At 37.5% G+C, this 20812-nt stretch overlaps 2 protein-coding genes across 4 annotated transcripts in view; both read right to left on the bottom strand.

Annotated features, from left to right (window-relative positions):
• Positions 1 to 7685, bottom strand: part of tmem131l (transmembrane 131 like) — a 30222-nt gene extending 22537 nt beyond the window's left edge. For 2 of the 3 annotated variants that reach the window (XM_087810215.1, XM_087810217.1), the window contains exons 1-3: positions 7207 to 7685; positions 6525 to 6598; positions 4073 to 4116 (exon numbers count right to left, since the gene is read on the bottom strand). In XM_087810215.1, coding sequence (XP_087666341.1) covers positions 4073 to 4116; positions 6525 to 6598; positions 7207 to 7312 — 224 coding nt within the window. In that variant the 5' untranslated portion in view covers positions 7313 to 7685. The remainder of the gene's footprint in view (positions 1 to 4072; positions 4117 to 6524; positions 6599 to 7206) is intronic. The other variant, XM_087810208.1, reaches the window with a different exon arrangement.
• Positions 7686 to 11144: 3459 nt separating this feature from the next.
• On the bottom strand, positions 11145 to 20598 carry mnd1 (meiotic nuclear divisions 1 homolog (S. cerevisiae)). The gene is made up of 8 exons (XM_087785351.1): positions 20482 to 20598; positions 19721 to 19786; positions 19586 to 19643; positions 16949 to 17097; positions 16709 to 16783; positions 16536 to 16650; positions 13760 to 13804; positions 11145 to 11960 (listed from the first exon to the last, which is right to left on the bottom strand). The coding sequence occupies exons 1-8, from the start codon at positions 20482 to 20484 to the stop codon at positions 11854 to 11856; spliced, it is 618 nt and encodes a 205-aa protein (XP_087641477.1). The 5' UTR covers positions 20485 to 20598; the 3' UTR covers positions 11145 to 11853.
• Positions 20599 to 20812: the final 214 nt, after the last annotated feature.

Here is a 20812-nt window from a genome sequence, read left to right on the forward strand (position 1 = left end):
TTTGGACGAAAGATGAAGACGACGACACATTTTGCATCAAACTCTAAAAAAGTTAGTTGCTTAGTCACAATTCCTGAAATTTGAGTTCTGGGTGAACCATCTCTTTAAACAATAAGAAACCATAGAACGGTATCTGTGTGTGAGAAATATATACTGATGATCTAAAATCATCTCGGTTGTTACATCTTGAACCCAACTATCAAACCTCAGAATTACACAGTTCCTGAATGCACCATTGAACGTTTGTATTAAAGTAACTGACACACTGAGGATAAGAAGTTGAGGTTAGTATTTTGCTGAAGTTATTTTGTAAGAGAGTCAAATGTTGAACCTTCCTTCTTTAGGTGTCATTATGGAAATGTAAGGTAAGGTAAAACTTTATTGATGAAATTGTTTAATGTAGATTTCTTAGTTTTTGCCCAATACTTAAAAGGAATCCTCCATCTTGTTTTCCCATTTTTAACCCTTAAAAGTTGCCAAACGCATTAAAAATTCCAATAAAATAGTTTGAGTTTAATCATGACAGCTAGACATGATCATAATAAAACTACTCCCCCTCCATGGAAAGTTTACTTTATTTACTTCTCCTTTTCCTTTCACTTTGCTTCATGAAGAGCAAGAAAGAAGGAGTACAATTTTAAGCAGCGGCTCGATGTATAAATGTCTTGCAAGTTTCACCTCAATATAGACCCATTTGGCAGGTGTATATGGCAGGTGATATTAATACATCTACCCAAGCACTTCAAACAAGTATAAAGCTGCTTTTATTTGCATCGATTGCGTGTTTAGTTTGTTTTCTAATTCGTAATCACATGGTTGATGATGCGGGAAATAACCCGTGAAATGTTTCTGACCCTGTCATTACATATTCATCTGAATTATTGTTACTGTTAATGTGTATTTTCCCATTTAAGAACCAATAATCAGTAAAGAACATTATTGATCCCATAAAACAGTTTCCTTACAACTTGAGGTACATTTTTTAAAATATTATGTTGCAATATTCATTTTCACCAGATCACATGCGTGTTATAATTAAACCCTGTTTTCATTACACTGAGGAAAAGGACGTAGAGATTGTAATCGTGCATGTTTCCGTTGAACCACTTATCAGCTGCAAATTGAACTGCAACGTCTGTGAAATCCGTCGACACATTCGTGCAGCAGTTCCTCAAAATACAGACGAAACGAAACTTGCTTAGCTGGGTTCGACTGAAAGACCGAAACTGGATTGAGCAACACAACATCCATGTTTGGTCATATAACAATGTTTATTTAATGCCACTTACTCAGAGAGTTAAGCTCTAAATATTCATGATTTAACGTGGGATACGCTGCCCTGTTACAGCTGTCGGAAAGTCTTTTGACAAAAGTACACAATTAAACAAACAAATGTTTAGATATTAAAAGTGAAAGTTTGTGCGTCTCACATCTTGCATGGACAAGGAAGAGGAACTAGGGTCAGACGGTGACAGACCTGATCTGTAGTCTGCGTGTAAGGGCAGGAATCTTTTGGCTTGTTGCAAAAAGTTAATGAAAAATAGAAGAGCTCTTGAAGATGCCTGGCCGTTCGATGCGAATGCATCTGCTTCAGTGAACCAACAAAGAGTAATAAGGGAAAAAGTGAAAAGGACCGTCAATGTTTTGTTTTTTTAATACACTAGCGTTTAATATATTAATAGAGAAATTAGAAAAGAAAAAAGAAAATGATTAAAAGTACCGAGATGTCAACACAATGTCATTGTTTTTGATGCAAGAACTTGTTTTTTATCAGGAAAAGCATGTGTAGATATCAGCTCAAGTTAAACTTTTATAAGATATCTTTCTTCTTATCATTATATTTGTCCAAACAAATGTTTATTTAGTTTTTCCAGACATTTAAATCAACATAAAATGTAGTCTAGTGCTTTGTTGGTACGCTCCAAGAGACATGGCGGATAATGTATTATAATTATAGTAATTCCTCTTCTATAATTTAAATTATAAATGCTATATTAAGATTAACATTCATTTGTCTCAACAAGCGAGGAGAGAAGAGTCATTCTACAGTGTAGTATTAACAATTTTCAATAATAACATTTAAATTATGACATTGATGCAGAAATTGCAGGAAAAGCCTAATTTCTCATAAAAAACATCATGAAGCCCATTCCACGGTTTAATACATAACCTGTTACACATGCATAGACCATGATGATATAATTCAAACACTTGTAGGAGCCAAGTTCTCAAGCAGGCAAGTCCCTACACAATGGCAGTGAAAAAGAACCTAGATAACGATTAGGTGTGTATATATACTTTAGTTAAGGTAAGATACAAATCAGGTTGGAAAGTTTAAAATCAGACGTGCATAGGATTTTCAGGACAAAGATATGAAGTATGATTTTGGTAACATTCATTGCTTTACAAAATGTAACTAGAGGGATTATTGCTGAAGGTTTGTTTTAGAACTAATCCTCATCATTTGTTAACAAATCCACCTCCAGCATCGAGACCTGAAGTTGCTCTACGACGCTCGACAACTACAACTTAATCCCTCCTGAGCAACAGAAAATGTTCCTAATTCAACAGTTTTTCTTCCAAAAAAAGTCAACAAGCATTACAGCCCTACTGAACCCAGATCCCTCTCCACTTTTCCAGGACAAAAATAACAAGTTATGTTAGTCGACATGTGATCCCCTGGATCCAAGACAAATAGAGTCAATGTTTTCAGTGACCTCACAGTCGCTGCAGGAGGAAGGTTATGATCACGGTCACTGTGTTTCACAAACACTGGAACAGTTGAATCCCATTTATATATAAATACTCGTGGTTGAGGTCTAAAGAGCTTTTGCAAATACAGCGACAAAAACCCGGCGAGTCGTGTCGTGTCGCTCCTAATCTGCAGCCGCTTGTGAGGCGTGATAGCAGTTGTGCCGAGTGTCTGATAACCCGGGCACGAGAGGCAGACGGCCAAAGGCTCAGCAGTTTTCAAAAGGTCCGTGTTAAACTCGTCAGCCTCACTCAAAGGAAATTAACCTTTGTGGATTAAATTTGGCCTTGAAATGGAACCAAATGGTCGTGATTTAGTTTGGGATTTGAGACCATTAGGAGCCTCAGAGACACTGCAACAGGCTTTAAAACACAAAAAGTGTTTTTTAAAAGTGTGTTAAAGAAGTGAAGCGAGCCTCCTGTAAACTACATATAACTATTCAACTACCGTCTTCTAGTTTACAAGTTTTTACGAACTGCTTTTAACGTCTTTAGCGTGGAAGGAAATATACACGAGGCAAACGTTGTTGACGACTGACCGGCTCTGAAGCACGAGTGGGGATAAGATTTCCAGCAAAATGTACTGAATTTTCTCATTTTTTTCACTAAATTGTAGCTTTGAATCACAAAACAAGATCGGTGATGATGTTTTTCATTCATCGGCAAATCATTCGTGGAAGCTAACAATTTGTTTTTTTTCTATGATTATGTCAACTGAACCATTTTCCACACAAGAGGGGGAAACAGCTGGGAAACACAGACCTCCCTCCGTTTCTCTCAAGGAGTTCTAAAATTAGTCAGGAATTTGGTCTGCCTCTCTCAGACACACCTCCAAACTCTCTCTGTCCCAATATACCAATATAAAAAAAAACAACTCCTGCACACCTTCAAAATCTCAGTAGGCTTGGAAAATGTACTTAAAAAACGAAAATAGTTTCGTCTTAAGCCAGAGTTGCGAGTTTTGCTTCAGAACAAGCTTTGGCTGATGGTTCGTGTTTCCTGTTCCAGCAAAGAACACGTAGATGTAAGACACGCTCAAATGGTATCGTCGTGCATCGAGGTATAGACGCAGAAGGCAGGAAGTCATTTTTGCTTCATGCTGCAGCAGGAAATGAAGCAAGTGTGTTACACTACACCGGGGGTGTGCAAACTTCTTTTGCGCCTTTGATGATGAAGAAAAAACGTGTGGGGGGGGGGGGGGGGGCGGGGGGGGGCAGTGTGTGAACCGTGACATCATTCCGAAAATGATCTCATTCAAACTCAAATGTTTTCATTCCTTAGGATTAAGCACAGGCTGAGAAATCAAAAATAAGACGCGTACCTTTCTTCCGATGGGAGTCCATCGTTTCTCAGCCCCTTGTCCACCTGGATGAAGAAAACAAATAGTCAAAAAAGGTGGACACTCTCTTCGATTTGGACGACACACTCTAGTCTGCGTGGATTTATGAGACTTCTGAGCTAATGGAGTGACAAATATGCATCAAGTGGGTCTCTACCAAGGTAGAAGAAATGAGGCAGCAACTCTTCTTCACGTCTCTCACGGATGACATAGCTCTACAGCCACTTATTTAGTCGCTTAAGTCAGCAATATTGTCTTTACTTTCATGGACATGAATGAAGTAGAAAATAGAATTTACTGATCTCTTCAATCTTTTGACAAACACAGCGTCTTTGTTTTTTTAATCAATCGAGAGCCAGAAATTAAATTCTCAAATGATATGGATCTCCTTTGGCACCCGGGGAGGACTTGTTCATTAAGAAAAGCTAATTCTTAGTATCATTATTTTTACTCACTTTGAATTTTATATTTCCTAAAACAGTTTGTTTGTACATATAAATTTCCTCCGACCATCACAATGTCTAACAGAGCATGTTACAATGATCCTAATAATACATTATACTGTATTTAAAAGGTGCCTTTCTGGACACGGTACAGAGAACATTTTAAAAAACAGCAAAACACATTAAAATATTAAAAAAGAAAGATACATTAAAAAACAAAAAAAACAGAAGCTTAGTTAATTAAATTAGTTGCAACAGTAAATGTACAATGACCACCTAAGAACACAGCTTCCGACACAACCGTTTGAGTTTGTTTCAAATAAACTGTGACTGTGTATCTATATTGATTATCTCCCTCGCTTTTCTCTTATTTCCCTGTATTTAAGGAACCACAGTAATTGATTCTATGAGTAGTTCAATTAAATAAATGTAGACTGGGACTAATATCAAGTAAGAGGCACATTTGAACCTTAATAACTATGTAAAATTGCCTTTTAGTTTCAGCAAATTTGCTAAGGGTTGACCAAGAAGAAAATTTAATAATACACTGGAACAAAATTGCGGTTTGATAAGCCCAATGTTATGTGAAAGCAAAGTTGTTTATTTGACTTCTGGCGAAAACTTGTGATCAGAGCTGAACAAGCAACAGCTCGAAACAAAAGGTAGCTTTGATGCCTCAATATCCACGACAAATCAATCTTGCAAGTGTCTTTGACCATTTTCTGAAACTAAACCAGTGAGCTAACAAATGAGCCAGGAGCATATTAACAAATCTTCTCAAGTATGACCCGTAGCATCACATAAGTACTACGAATTGTTCCTTCAAATATGTTTAATGTCCCTTGCCGTAAAAGGAACTAGTTTTATTTAAAAAGGTTTTTCTGTAACTCCTGTGTTTTTCTCTGTGTTATCTTGACCTTAAAAGTATATATTTTTTCGAGTATTGTTTTGATTGTTTAAGCGCTTTGTGACCCTGGTCTGGAAAAGCGCTATATAAATACAAATTACTTACTTACTTACTATTGTTAATGTTTTGAAGTGCGTTCTTATCTTGATCTGGAAAACATGGTTCAAGTTCTTTTATAGTGCAATAGGTAATAAAGATATCATTGACGAGATTTACATTTTACATTGTAGAAACTATTTTACAACTCCCTGTTAAAAAATATTGTTGTCTACCAAACCTACCATTAAACCCGCTTAAAGCACTTGTCTTGGCCTTTTAAAGTATATATTTTAACTGTGTATCATTTTTTTATTATCAAGGCGCTTTGTGACCTTGATCTAGAAAACCGCTTTACAAATCAATTACTTACTTACTTTCTATCTTCTATACATCATCAACATTTCCTTCTTTTTAATCGTCCGTCGCTCTGATGTGTTGTTTTTTTAGCGAAACAAGTTCTCTCGTGCGGTTGTTTGTCGTCGCGTTTGTAAATAAAGCTCATTAAGCAACACACACTGGTGTCTTTCACAGTCCTTGTGTTGACACATGCTTTGACAATGCCACGCCCCCCCTCAGGTAGTACCATGACAGTCAGCTGATGACCTCACTTCAGATCATCAGTCAACTGTCGTGGACACCTGCCGTTGCCCAGGAGGCACATGACTAATGTATTTGAGAGAATGATGTTGAATTAGGTTAGTGAATATAGTTTAATATTTTGGACAGAGTGGGTCGTTCCAATGGCAGGTGTGTGTGGGGAAGGGGTGGGTGGAAAAGAAAGGGGGTGAACAATGTGCTCCAAAAAAAACACATGAAAAGAAGCCACATGTCACCTCGGAACTGTTCGAAAAACCCAAACATCGAATCGATCGACGTCATGCTGCTTTATTTTGTCTCCCTGCAGAATCTTCATTGTCAGCAAGAATCGCACAATGAAGAGCAAAACACGTGCTCCTTCACCTGCCACGATCTGACCGTGTTCCCTCCACAAACTTCCACCAACTGAAGGAAAATAAAAACAGCAATAGAAATGATCAATGGATACCTGAAGTGGCATTAATGGCTCTGCATCTTCTGGCTGCCAGACCTCGACCACGTTGGTTGACATCTGACTCAGAGCTTCATAAATAACAAAAAAAACAAAACAGAGTCGTTATTGGATTGCAGTATGGAACTTGTATCATGCTTAAATATTTAAATAATTGCAAAAAAACGTTTGAATTGAGGGGTTTTTGATCATCTGACTGATCTGTAGAACTGGACCATAAACAAGTGAGGAAATGAGTTCGGCGGCTGCCTTTGTCATGTTATGCTAGCTCCCTCCACTAGCAGCGTTAGCCGCGCGGCTAAAAAAAACGCCAAAACCCCCCATTTTTGCTTCTCCACAACTATTCAATTTGGTTCCGAAGATGTTGGGGTCACGTTTGCAAGCTGGTGAAAATATCAAGGTCTGTCGCTGAAACTCTAAATTAACGTTTGACGACAAGTAGCAGCAGCTAGCATGAGCTAGCAAGACAACAGTCACAACATGTATATATGGAGAAAAAAAAACTGTCATTGCGAGTTAACTTAAATGCTATTTAACTATTTTAATTTTTTTGTTGAAACTGCATTATCGCTCTGTGCTTGTTTCGTAGCAATTCGTCACTAAAAAAAAAATAAGGTAAAAAGTGACGCTTGGAAATGGAGGCTTTAACTTGCATTTAAAAGGACGGAAGAGAACCAACCTTGCGCGTGTTGTGGTAATAATAAGTGCAGGATTCCTAGAAGTATATTAATCCATGTCTTCCTGTGGCAGAGGCTGCCTTGGTGGAAATCCTGTAGCCCCGCCATGCTGCACTGGAAGCCCGCAGCCTGCCGAGTGTTAGTCTTTCTCTCACCCAGGAGCGGCGACAGGGGAGGCGGCTCCCTCCCTCCGTCCCTCCCCGCCTGCCTCGCTCTCCTCCCGGGCACAAACAAGCTCCTGCTGCGGCGGCTCAGCTAACAATAAATAGGAATAAGATCAACAACAAAAATGTACCAAGTAGCAGCTAATGTCACCTGTTACTCATTTACAAGGGGCGACGATTTAAAAAACAAAGAAAACAACTATTTTTTTATTTATACTAGTTAATGGCGGATAAAGTAATATTTCCTAAACCTGTTTTTAATTTAAAAAAAAGTCTTATATCCCTAATCCCTACTTTAAACAGAACATGTAACAATAATCGTAATAGTAATAGGAGTGGAGTAAAGGTATCATGATGTTCTGTTATATGTTAGCCTTTGTATCTCTTTGTCTTTGTTATTTTTCTTTGATCCATGTTCTTTATCTTTAGACCTAGATTGTGTCATCTTGTTCTTTCTCTTTATTCCTCTTTGTAGCAAAACCATTGAGTATTGTTTTGATTGTTTAAGCGCTAAGCCACAGAAAACACAGCAATTTTTTCATAAAAAAATAAATCAAAATAAAATAAGAACAAGAACATAAAGAGAAAGAACAAGACGATACAATCTAAGTCTAAAGATGAAGATAAAGAACATAAATCCAAGAAAAAAACAACAAAGAAAAGGGATACAAAGACTAACATAGAAGAGAACGTTCAGATACTTTTACTCCACTCCTGCCCCCGAACTCAGAATTGTACAATTTAATAGCCCGAGGAATGTGTATGTGTACTGCTTATCTCCATTGGTTATTATTTAAGGTCAAACCAGACTGGCATCTATGAGAAGTTCACTGAAATAAATGTCTCGAAGACTTAGGACCGATATTTACGAAGATGGTCGGCTTTAAAAAAGTTGCAACGTGAGCACATGATATCCATTCATGTCCAGGAGCTGTTGTTGTTAAATATTAAACGGGTGGTTCCCAGGCGTGTTGACCTTTGGCCGGATATCGATGAGGAAAGTGAGATGAACTGAAAACCATGTCAAGAGTGTATCACGTATAATGTACACGCTGTGTCTAAATCTTTTTATTCCTCACTGTAGAGTATCCATGTAATTGTGTTTTTTATTCAAGTAGCTCGAGTCCCTGAGTACGACACACACACACACACACACACACACACACACTGACTATAATAGAGACTTTTTTTCCAACATGTTCTGACTTGAAACGTTTGACATTAGTTTATCTGTTACATCACATGATCACCTTTCAAGAGAAGCAACATTCTGACATGAGCTGCTCCACGACTCTCGTCCGACGACAAGTGAACCCGAGCTCAAGGTTATTTTCCAATTTCACTCAATGTGTCACGTCATGATTGACGCCTGCGATGCCTCTGGGTCAAGGTTAAACGACCTCCCTGGCTTTGGAAATACATATGAAGGTGTGTGAAGGTCTTTCATCTTGAACCCGGAGGCAACGCAAGGGATACCACAAACACATTTGTTGACAGCATCACTAAAAGACTGTGCTGTGGTGAACGAACGTTACGGTTATCAGTGACTCTTGTGTTGTGTGTCATATGAGTAACCGACAGTTTTTGTCAGTACAATATCACTAGTATTGACAACAAGTTAAGTGGTAATTATCAAGAAAACCATCAAATGTTTAGACATCATCCCTTCAATCAAACCTTTATAAACTATTTTGCTTCTTATTATAATTTTTCAAATCACAAACAAGAAGACAAGGATGCTATTATCATTTGCAACTGAGAACAATCTTTAAACTCAGGAAAATGTTGTCACAAAATGATCTGGAATTTATAATCCATGCGTTTGTTTCTTCTCGTTTAAACTATTGTAACAGTTTATTTTCATATCTTAACAAGAAGGATGTGTCTCGCCTGCAGTTCATACAAAACTCTGAAGCGAGAATTCTGAGCCGCTCTAGTAGAAGAACTCACATTTCTCCGATCCTTAAAACTCTTCACTGGCTGCCAGTTTCTTTCAAGATCAATTTTAAAATTGTGGTTCTTACTTTCTATTGAGATCATGGTCACATTTATCTATTCATGGTCACATTTAAAGTTGTTTCCCAAAAGTCATTCGTCCACGTGTTCATAACAGATCGGTAGCAGTCGTGACTTTAATTTGAAGGAAACAAGAAGTTCAAAGCTTTTTTAAAACAAATTGAAAGTCAAGAGATTCTCCTGCTCATTTGGAAAAAGAAACAAGTCGAGGGAAAACCTTCAAGCAATGAATGACTGCACTGGTCTTGTGAGGTAAACGAGAATGAGTCAATGTCAAACACAAAAGATGATTTAGTTGGAATCCTCAGCATCAGATCCACAGGCGTGGCCTCCTCTGACTTCACCTTCTTCCTGCGTGAGCTCTTCATGAATCATAGCTGAACAGGTCGGACAGGTAGACACACGAGCAGACATGTAGCTGCTCACAGGTGTGTCAGCGCAACACATTTACTCCACAAGGTTACACAAGGTATTGTTCTGTTGGATCATCTCAAGCTGGATCACCGTGGTGACAGAACTTAAGCGACATCTGAAATAAGACAATGATGATTTGTCATCTGGAAATGCTCTTAGATGAGGAACGGCAGTGATTCCGGTCGTACATGTATTGTTGTCAGGAGTTCAAGAAAAAAAACATGTACTCAGATAAATGTACACTTTATTAACCATAACAAGAATAGGAAACATTTAATATATATTTACAAACAGGCAAAAAGAAAAAGTTAAATAATTAATGGAGAAAATTAGAAAAAAATTGATATTAAGATTAAAAAAATACAATAATTTGATAATGTTCAAAATAACTAGGAAATAATTGTTTGATAGAAAATAGTATGAATAAAAAGATGGTAATTAAATGAAGGAATAAAAACAATTGAAGAGAGAAAACGTGAAGATAATTTTTTTTTCTTAATTTGCTTGGGGAGTTACTATGATCCAAAATTACTATAATATAAAAGTTCTACCTCTAATGCATCTACATGTTTTCATGAAGGAAATTACATATTTAAACAGAAAGTGTTATCATATGTTAAGAAGGTCACAATATTTATTTTAGAGTAAATAACACCAGTTTAATCAATAAAGTCATAGTTAAAGCATGCTTTCATATGTGATATCAACAATATATTTATATATATATACTGTACATTTTTAAACTTCCAACATATACACTAATGAAAGCTTACCAAGATATATATATAAAAAAAAGTATATTAATTAATCTTCAAGTCAGAAATTACAAATCTCGAGTCAGAGTAGAACAGACATTTCTTTCTACAGCTGTCAATTTTATTTTGTGTTTATCATTGTAATGTAAATCTAAATAAACATTTTATATTTTAACTGTTTAAATGAACAGTTTTTTGTAACTTTTGTGAAAATTTCTGGTCCCCAAAATAAATGCAGGAAATATTGAGATCTTTTTTTTATTTTTCTATCACATCTCTTTTACACAAAAAGGTTTATAAATATGTTTTGCCATAGTAAGGTTTATTTTATGTTGATATTACTTTCTTTACTATTCTTACTTACTTTGTTTTTTAAATGTTCTTTATTATAGTTTAGCTCTTTGCTCTTTTGGATTGACGGCCCCTCACAAATATGTGGCCCCAGAGGAAATTCAATTATATATATATATATATATATATATATATATATATATATATATATGTGTATGAAAGTTACACAATATACTAAATTGTATTCATTAATACACTCAAAAGTTCCCAAGTTCCTGCTGTAGTAATAAAAGAGGTGAAAACAGAATCCATATTTTTATGGGTCCGATTATATATCCATGGACAAAACAAACATCTAACAATAAGTGGACAAAGACTGTAGAAGCTGATTCTTCTCCATCATCGACGCAGTGATCTCAGGTTTCCAACCAACAGGTGTCTAGAAGTCAGGCAGCATTCAAGGAGCTTCACAGACACTGAGCATCCAGACGCTTCTCCAGTTGCACCAAAAGAACATTTCACTTGAACGAGTCCACCTGGCATCTTGGACTTTATTGTAGGTTTGAATCAAATTTCTAGATTATTTAATGGAAAATATATTAGTGATAAACAGCCTCTGAGCTAATGATACAGGGTTTGTCTACATGAGAACATTGAAGTAGTATCTGTTCGAAAAATTTCAGATGATTAAATGTGTTATTTTAAGGATATAAAAAGTAGTTTTTTTCCCCAGTACAATGTTAATTAATCAACATTTTGCTTAATGAGTTGATGCACAGAGATTATTACAGTTCTGGAAAAAATATTCAAACATTACAACTGTTTGACAAGAAAACTTTTAGTAATAAACACAAAAAAACATATAACTAACACAATTTATACACTTAATCTTGGAGCGAAAAGCATGTTTCCACTGAAATCTCCTTTGACCTTAATAAACATTCATAAAGAAAAAACTAAAACGTTTCAAATAAACTGAACTTCACTTTGTTCACTCGAGCATCAACACTCAGTCCATGTAGTCGAAGTCCTCTGGGATTCCAAAAGCTTTATTGATGCGGTTGTCATCAAAGGCAAACTTCTTCTTTGTCCAGGACTTCATAGCAAAAACATTGTCTAAAAAAAAAAAAAGAAGAGTAAACATCAGATATAAATAATGTTTACATAAGAGGTCCCTTATATATAATCACGTGTTCGCCATCATGCGTTTCCTGTTGGTTTTCACACCTGCAACCAGTATGGTCTGCCATGATGACGAGAGCTGAGCCAAAAGACTAAACTTTACTGGTCCATCTATATTCCGACCGAAATTAAGAATCTAAAGACAAATTCTAGGATCTTGTTTTGGCTCTACCTCGAAGAAAAAGTAAGTCGAGTCAAAAGATGAAATAATGAAACAGTAAACAAAATAAATAATATTAAAGGTCAACTAATGGTTAAAATCCAACTCTCCTGACTCACTCCCATGTTTCAAATCTCGTAGTCTCGTAGAGGCGAATGAGAGGTTACGAGAGCGTAGTCCATTATGACGTAATAGTAGTCTTCACTCCTCTGCTTTGTTTATACAACGAGTCAGTTGGAGGTGGAGACTTCCAGGATGGATGACAATGTTTGTCCAATCACAGCAAAGTGGTTGTTGTTACGCTAAACAACATTTAATCTCCAGAAGAACAAATTGTTTTCAGTGGGCGGGGCTTAAGATCACTTTACAAAGTTTCCCCCCCGTCTGAAATCTGGGCGAACGAGAGGTTACGAGAGCGGAGTCCATCATGACATAATAATGGCTTCACTCCTCCAGCAGCAGCTTTGTTTATACAACGAATCCCTTGGAGGTGGAGACTTCCAGGATTGATGACACACTGTGACAAACTATGATGATTGACCAATCACAGCAGAGTGGGTGTGGTTATGGTAAACAAGTAAAAAAAAGTTCTGTTACTGTTTTCAGTGGGCGGGGCTTAAGCACATTTTCTAATGTAAATATTTAAATGAAAAGAGAGTTTTGTACAAACAGACACATATTGATTATACAGTAGAGTCAAACATCTATTTAATCAACACATTGTGTATTTAATCATTCTTCATTGCACTTGGAGAGGCTGTCGAGGTGGTGGACCGGGTATTGAATTTTCATTGATGGCTGTTTAAATAAAGCAGCTTATGTTTGCCGTGTGTCTCGAGAAGGTTCATGAATGACTGCAGCGTCTGGCGGTCATAATCATCTGGCGCAGGCTCCACATGTGAAATGCTGGCAGGAAAGGGCTGAGAGAATGGAAACATCTAGAGTCACGACGCAGCTGCATCTACGTTAAACACATGCCCTTGTAATGTAGACGTGGAGGAGGAGGTTGATGGAAGGGCTTCGGAAACGCGGCTCGACCCTCGGGTTATCTTAGGGTCAACGTGACCCGAAGGCTTGGCAACAAATGCGTTTCTGGTATCCCTTGTGTTGTGTCTGGGTCAAGGTGAACGACCTCGACCACTGCTTAAGTATTTATGGAATATATTATTAACTTTGACCTAGAGAAAAAAAGGATATCACAAACTCATTTGTTTTCGTGCCTCCGGGTCACCCTGACCCCGAGATAACACAAGGGTGAATAGGTCAACACAAAGATCTAGTATTTCGTAGACCTGAGAGACGGTCTAGGAAACCCCGGGGGATTGGACCAGCAAAGCCAGCATGAGCTAATGGCTACATAGCCGCGTGTAGCACTAGCATCATAACCCTGGTGAGCTAAACTATAAATGATTTTCCTTTTATCAACTAATAATACGCATTAAAGCCGTCATTCAAGATGGAATAATGTTCAGATGAAATACTCTTTACCTAAATGCAAATACACACCAGTCACCTAAGGCCCCCCGTGATAATATATTTGACCATGTAGCCAATGTTCCGACTCAAGACTCACCTGTCCATCGAGAAACGGCTTCTTTGGCAACAACTTGGGTTTTTCCTGCAGAACATAAAGACAATAAATGCACACGAAGCTTTGGTGATTACGTCGGTTTTTCTCATCCTCGAAAAAAGCTGTTGTAGCGAATACTTGTGTGTCTTTCAAGACCAGACGCGAGTGATTTGATGCACTTCTGTTTCGTGTTAAACTTGTGTAGGAAATTATTTTGATAAGCATTCCTGCAGTAATTCTTTCCTCGGCGAGTGATATCGTACCGACAAAAACGTGCACGTGTAACTCATTCGAGTGCGATTTTGTCGACATCCCATAATATGCATGCTTCATTATGGAGTATACAGAGCGCTAGTATCCGAGTTTAACCGCCGTCCTGTTTTTCAAGTTCCACAACAATGTGAGCGCCGAAGGTTATCGCACTTGTCTGGACAAATATTTTCTCAATTACTATGGAGAACAAGCCTGAAGGCGGCAGAGGAACAAGTCCAAGTTGGATGACGAGGCCTGAAGGCTTCATGTCAGCGTTTGATTGTGTTCACAAATATGCATCTGAACGACTGCTTCACGAGGAGCTGCTCGATCATCGCGGCTGAAGGGAAAAGTAGTGAAACTGGCGAGAAGATGCAGGAGGTGAAGGCAGTGACGACAGTTCAGGTGCAAAATAGTTTTTTAAAGGAATTATAATCTTGTTTTTAATAATAAAACGAACAAAACGATCGGCGTCTGATGCTCCGAGTCTTTCTCGACGAGAGTCACAGACGTTCTTGTGAAACAACATCATGATCAAAGTGAAGCTGCAGAAGGACAGCAGCTCGAGCCGGTTTACCTCGATCTCCTTGAAAAACAACACACCGTCACATCATTACTTTGTCATTTGTAAACATTATGCTTTTATTTTGTAATTGTAATAAAAATGTGCGTCACCACCTAAAACGTGAACCATTTCCTGGATTTGATTGTACAAACGTTTTTAGTAGGAAATCTTCAGGAGGCCCCTGGTGCCGCTTTCAGCCGTGACGAAAAAATTAAATTGACATTGCATTTAAACATGATCATCATGTTGTCCAAAGAAACCATTTATTTCCAAAGTTTCTACATTAATTGTATTGAACAGAACTAAGACGTGCATCCGTCGTCTGAATTTTCGTCCAAAAAGACAGTTAAAAACATCCAAATACGTCCATATTTCTCGTCTGTAATGTCCATCTTGTATTGAAGCCTCAACATGAGAAAATGTCCCCATTCTTTTTTTCTCAAGTGTAATTTTTAGGTTTGTTTTAGCGGACACTGCGAGGCCATCGGTGTAAATCTTGCAAACTGACGCTTGTTTCTATGAGCGTAAACTTGTAGCTGGAGCTTCCGCTACAAACAAACTTAAAATAATAATAATAATAATAATAATAATACAGACAATTTAATTTACTTTCCAGAACAATTCCACATGTCGAGGATTTAATACAAGATGGACGTCACAGACGAGCAATATGGAGGCCTTTGGATGTTTTTAAAGGGCACCTAATGTGAAAATTCTCGTGACTTATTCACATGTTGTAAATGTTGACGTCGTCCTCTTCAAAATGCAGGAGTTCATTCATCGTGACGTTGCTCCGTTTTGAAGTTATTACTTAATAAAGTTCTCGTCTGAAATCTCGACAAACGATACTACGGTTTAAATTATACATTCTGACATCACTCTGGTGCAGGTGTCCTCCCCTAGAAGCCCTAAAACAGTTAATTAACAAAATAAATATTTATGTAAACATGGTGAGAGTTACTTCTGCCTTTAGCTGTTTTTGTAATGTGTACATTAAGCAGCAAACCTTATTTGTATTATTCGTTTTAATGTACAAAACAGGAGTTTTAGAGGTGAGTTAGAAATTTATGTGAGTCCTTGAATGCAACTCGTGTTTTTGTGACCAATCATAGCAGAGTGGGCGTGGTTTCTTGGACGAGACTTCTTTTCAGCCGAAACAGCGCATTTTAAGTGGGCGGAGCTTAAGCGTATTTTCTAATGCAAATATCTTAATTAAATGAGAGAGACACACATTAGGTGCACTTTAAATGTCTTTTTGGAAGAGTATGAAGACGAAGACAACTGAGCTACAGTCGCTACATTAAAATGAACAAACCTTTTTGTCGACAACTCTAAAAAAGGAACGGATTACTTTGAAAATAATCTCAACCCTTAATCGACATGAGGGCGAGTAGAAAATGAGTGACATTTGAACCCTTAACTTAAATAAACTATAAACTATTGAAGTTCATAAAGTGAATGGCTTCTAAGACTCAAGGGATCCCTGACAAATATGTGTGACTACAGTACAGTTTTCTATACTTGGCTTCACTCCTGTGCGTTTTTTTTATTTGTCAATAAAGTTTGTTCTTTGTTGAAGGCCAGGTTGAGTTCATGTGTGAATATCGCTGAGCAGGTTTTAATACGCGTGTGCAGACAGAATTTGGGCGATGCCCACATGTCCAAAAACCAGGCTTCGTGGGCAGGTGTGGCGAAAGTATTTCTGACACATCACATGACATCACATGACATCACATGACATCACGCCACAGTGCAGACGGAGCAGAAAAAAACGCACCGCAGGATTGTTGTAATGCCACCGAGGGAGTTCCTGGACAGGAATGTCGGGGCATGCCAGCGAATGACTCACAAGTGTCACTTTGGGAATATGAAGTGTAATCATACCGTCGTAAAAAAAAAAAAGAAGTGTTTCATTGAACGAAAAAAACCCAAAACCAGTCCCCGACATCGGGTTCTACTCACTGGTCTCCTCGAACACCTCGGGGTCACACTCCCTGTATTTCTCCAGCTCGGCCTTCTGCTGGAGTCGTTCTTCTCTCAGATCCTTCAGATCCTTCAGCAGAGAGCGTCGATCGCCCTTGACAGAGAAAAACTTCTCATAAAAGATACAAAAAAATCTCTTTGGTTTCCCTCACCGTGTCTTGTCGGCCCTGCTTCGCCTTTTCGATCGCCGCCTCCAGCGAGACCTTCCGCTCCTTCGACTCACCGAGCTGAAGGTTTAGAAGAAAAAACGCTTTTTATTTCACCTCCAGAGATCACTTCACGCCATCATCTGCCTTCTCGGAGCAAAGTTCTCAACAGTAACCGGCAAAAGATCAGATGTAGTTCCATGTGGATCCGGGAAAGATTTTGAAGTATTTCTCACGGACTCGTACCCCTTTCTGCAGCTCCTCCAGTTTGCACTGGCGTACATGAAGGGCCTTGCTGGGGAAAGCCCAGAAGTAGTTGGACGTGCCCAGCAGCTCGGTGTCCACCATGTTGTCGTCCACCAGACTCTGCAGAACTTCCTTCACCGACATAGGAGCTGAAAGACAAGAGTAACGATCGTGATTTATCCAAGAATCGTCTCCTTTCTGTCCATCGACGGAAAATCTGTTTCATATAAGTAAGTAAGTAAGTAAGTAATATTTATTTATATAGCGCTTTTCGAGATCAGGGTCACAAATCGCTTAAACAACCAAAACAATACTCAAAAAAGTACATACTTTAAAGATCAAGATAATACTGAGAACAACACAGGAGTTCCAGAAATTCAAGGAAAAGCCTGAACAAATAGAAACGTCTTAAGATGTTTCTTAAAGGAGTCAGTAGATCCATCAAGCGCAAAGAGAGAGAAGATCGTTCCAAAGCTTAGGAGCAACAGCCTGAAAAGATTTCTCTCCTCTGGTCCTGAACCGTGTTCAGGAACCATAAGTAGATTCTGATCCACAGACCTCAGAGCCTGAGCTGGGGTGTAAGGCTGGATCAGATCACTGATGGAAGGTCTGACCATGAATAGATCTGAAAGTAAGAACCAGAATTTTAAAATGATCCTGAAAGAAACTGGCAGCCAGTGAAGAGTTTTAAGGATCGGAGAAATGTAAGTTCTTCTACTAGAGCGGCTCAGAATTCTTGCTGCAGAGTTTTGTATGAACTGCAGGCGAGACACATCCTTCTTGTTAAGACATGAAAACAAACTGTTACAATAGTCCAGACGAGAAGAAACAAACTCATGGATTACAAGATCCAGATCATGTTCCGACAACATTTTCCTAAGTTTAGAGATTTTTCTCATAAATGACTTGGTTCTAGAGGAGGGAAAACAATTAGTGGATTATGAGAGTCTTGTTGGTTCCGGTGCAGCATCAGTGATGGTTCCTGGTTCCAGAAGCAGTTTCTGTAGAAGTAAAAGCAGTAAAAGTACACGTACAGTAATTGCAACCAAAACCTCCCCCAACATTCTGCGACTACATCAGAAACATGTGCTCCCAATTAGTTTCATAGGACGCGATCCGGTTTCTACCGATGACGGTTCTGTCCACTGTAATCCACCTCAGTTCAAGTGCACACATGCCCAGAACACCACAGAACAGAACCTTTTCTCTTTTTTTTTCACCGCCAGCAAAAGGCTTGATTTTGTCACATGTTTCCCTCTGGAAGCTCATCTGGAATATATAAAGTCGGTTATAACGAGAGAAACTCCAGGCTGATATAGACTTTTTTTTTAATACTTTCCTGCTCTAACTCGACCTGGAAGAAGGTGGGCTAGTAGAGTGTGGTATTCTAACACTTTCATATGTCAAAAAAAATACCAGAAGCTTAATAAAAGTAACTAACTTAAGTAACTCTTAAGGACTCAAACTCAATGCTGCCGTCATCATTGGATTCTACCGAGGACCCAGATGAACATGATTATCACAAATACTAATGTGATTAATCTGTTGATATTTAAAATATTTAAAGTTGGAAAATAAAGGTGGAGCATGCTTTTTATACATGTAGTATTTTCCAGTACTTTGACTCTGGTGTTGTGATAGTGTAGTAACAAGTATATATGTGTAGTATTGTCCAGTACTTGACTCTGGTGTTGTGATTGTGTAGTAACAAGTATATATGTGTAGTATTGTCCAGTACTTGACTCTGGTGTTGTGATTGTGTAGTAACAAGTATATATGTGTAGTATTGTCCAGTACTTGACTCTGGTATTGTGATAGTGTAGTAACAAGTATATATGTGTAGTATTGTCCAGTACTTGACTCTGGTGTTGTGATTGTGTAGTAACAAGTATATATGTGTAGTATTGTCCAGTACTTGACTCTGGTATTGTGATAGTGTAGTAACAAGTATATATGTGTAGTATTGTCCAGTACTTGACTCTGGTATTGTGATAGTGTAGTAACAAGTATATACAGTATGTGAAGTATTGTCCAGTACTTGACTCTGGTGTTGTGATAGCGTAGTAACAAGTATATACAGTATGTGAAGTATTGTCCAGTACTTGACTCTGGTGTTGTAGTATTTACAGACCACTGGACTCTCGATGAAGTCGTTACTGTTTTCATTTGTTTTGAAAACAAATTATTTCCAAACATCAGCTTTTAAAAGCTGCCGGAGTCGAGTGTATCCTCTCGTCCTCAGCCGCATCTCATCGCTTCTTGAGGAGGACGTGATGGCCGCTGCCATTTAGCGGCGGTAAGTTTAATAGGAACACAAAAATGAACAAATGCTGTGAATATTTATATGATAATTGTAAATAAAAAAATTAAAAATATGTAATTACTAGCTTTAATAAACATACTTCATTAAACTATTAAACCTAAAATAACTGGTAAACCCCCAGTAAAAAATAAAATAAATCAATATTGTGTTGTCAAATATTGTTACAGTATCGTGAATAAATATCATGATAAATCACGATATTTTATCAAACCCCAAAATACAGTTGCATTTTTTAACCACTTCATCAAATTCCAAAACAACGATTTGACCTTGATTTTGATATTATCAATTGAGGTGAAAAGAAAAAAACGTACTTATTCCCTTTGTCTTTGGTGCAATCTTCTCAATATCTTTCAACTGAAACACGTCTTTCTAGAATGAAAGAGGGATGTTGGTCAGAGATAGAAAAAATCATGATGCGAATCCAGTTAAAAAGTTTAAATACTTACCGTTTCATAGAAGATTTCCATCATGCGAGATCTTTTTTCCTCCAAACTTAGTCCTTTCTTCTTTGACTGCAACCAAAAGTCGTGTTTAAATGAAAAACTCTTCATCTTATCCTCATTTTATTAATCAAGCTTGAAAGATTGTACTATTGGAAGATTTTCGTTTTTGAGAAAAAAGATACAACAAAAAGTGTATTTCTACTTTATTTTGAACTTATGATTTCATTTTATATATACTTTAATGAAATAGACATTAATAATCTAGTGTAGTTTTGCTTCAACATGAAGTGCAGGAATCTATTCATAATTACAAGGATTTGAAAATGTAATTTTAAAGATATTTAAAATGCCAGGTTCGGTTTAGATGAAAGTAACACAAACATATTATAAACCAAAGGTTATCGGTTAAGTGATAACATACAAGTACATGAGATAAACCAGGGGAAAAAAAGAAAGAGAATGAAATCCAACGTTAAAGAAAAATAAACCAATTAAAAAACACTTTCTTTGGTTGGTGTTTTTGCATTACTACATCCAGCCACAGGGGGGTGCTATTCAACACGTCAGTATTGCACACATGTAGAAGAAATACACGCAAATACAAAATAACTTATAACATATTTTAATACACATACTATAGGTTTGATTTAGTTATTTTTGAACATATTTGGCAAGAATGTTTACCCAACGTGCACTTGGCGTCTCTGCTTCAAAAGCGTTTCGAGTAAACGTATTAAAAACAGAATAAAGCTCTTTGTTCTCACCATCGTTCAGTACAACCAGTCGTCAAAGTGGAAGCTCGAATAAAATATGGATGCCGTTATATTTGTTGTCGTCAGTGTTTGCGTCTGAAAGAAAAATCCTGTGGAACCATCGCCTGAATTTCCCGCGGAAGCGTAACAGGAAGTTGACATTTTAACCCGGACATACAATGTGTTTTTTTTTTATATAATTATTTTTAGTTACTGCAACACGTACGCAGCTTAAAAAACCCCCAATTGTTTTAAGTTAAATTAAATAAATAAAAGACAATATTTTATGGCCAAATATTTAAAACGTAATGTGCGCTTCATTCTCTGTTCGCACTGGTGAACG

The sequence above is a fragment of the Callionymus lyra genome, chromosome 1 (genome assembly GCF_982586985.1).
Source record: "Callionymus lyra chromosome 1, fCalLyr1.hap1.1, whole genome shotgun sequence".
Classification (NCBI taxonomy): Eukaryota; Metazoa; Chordata; class Actinopteri; order Syngnathiformes; family Callionymidae; genus Callionymus; species Callionymus lyra.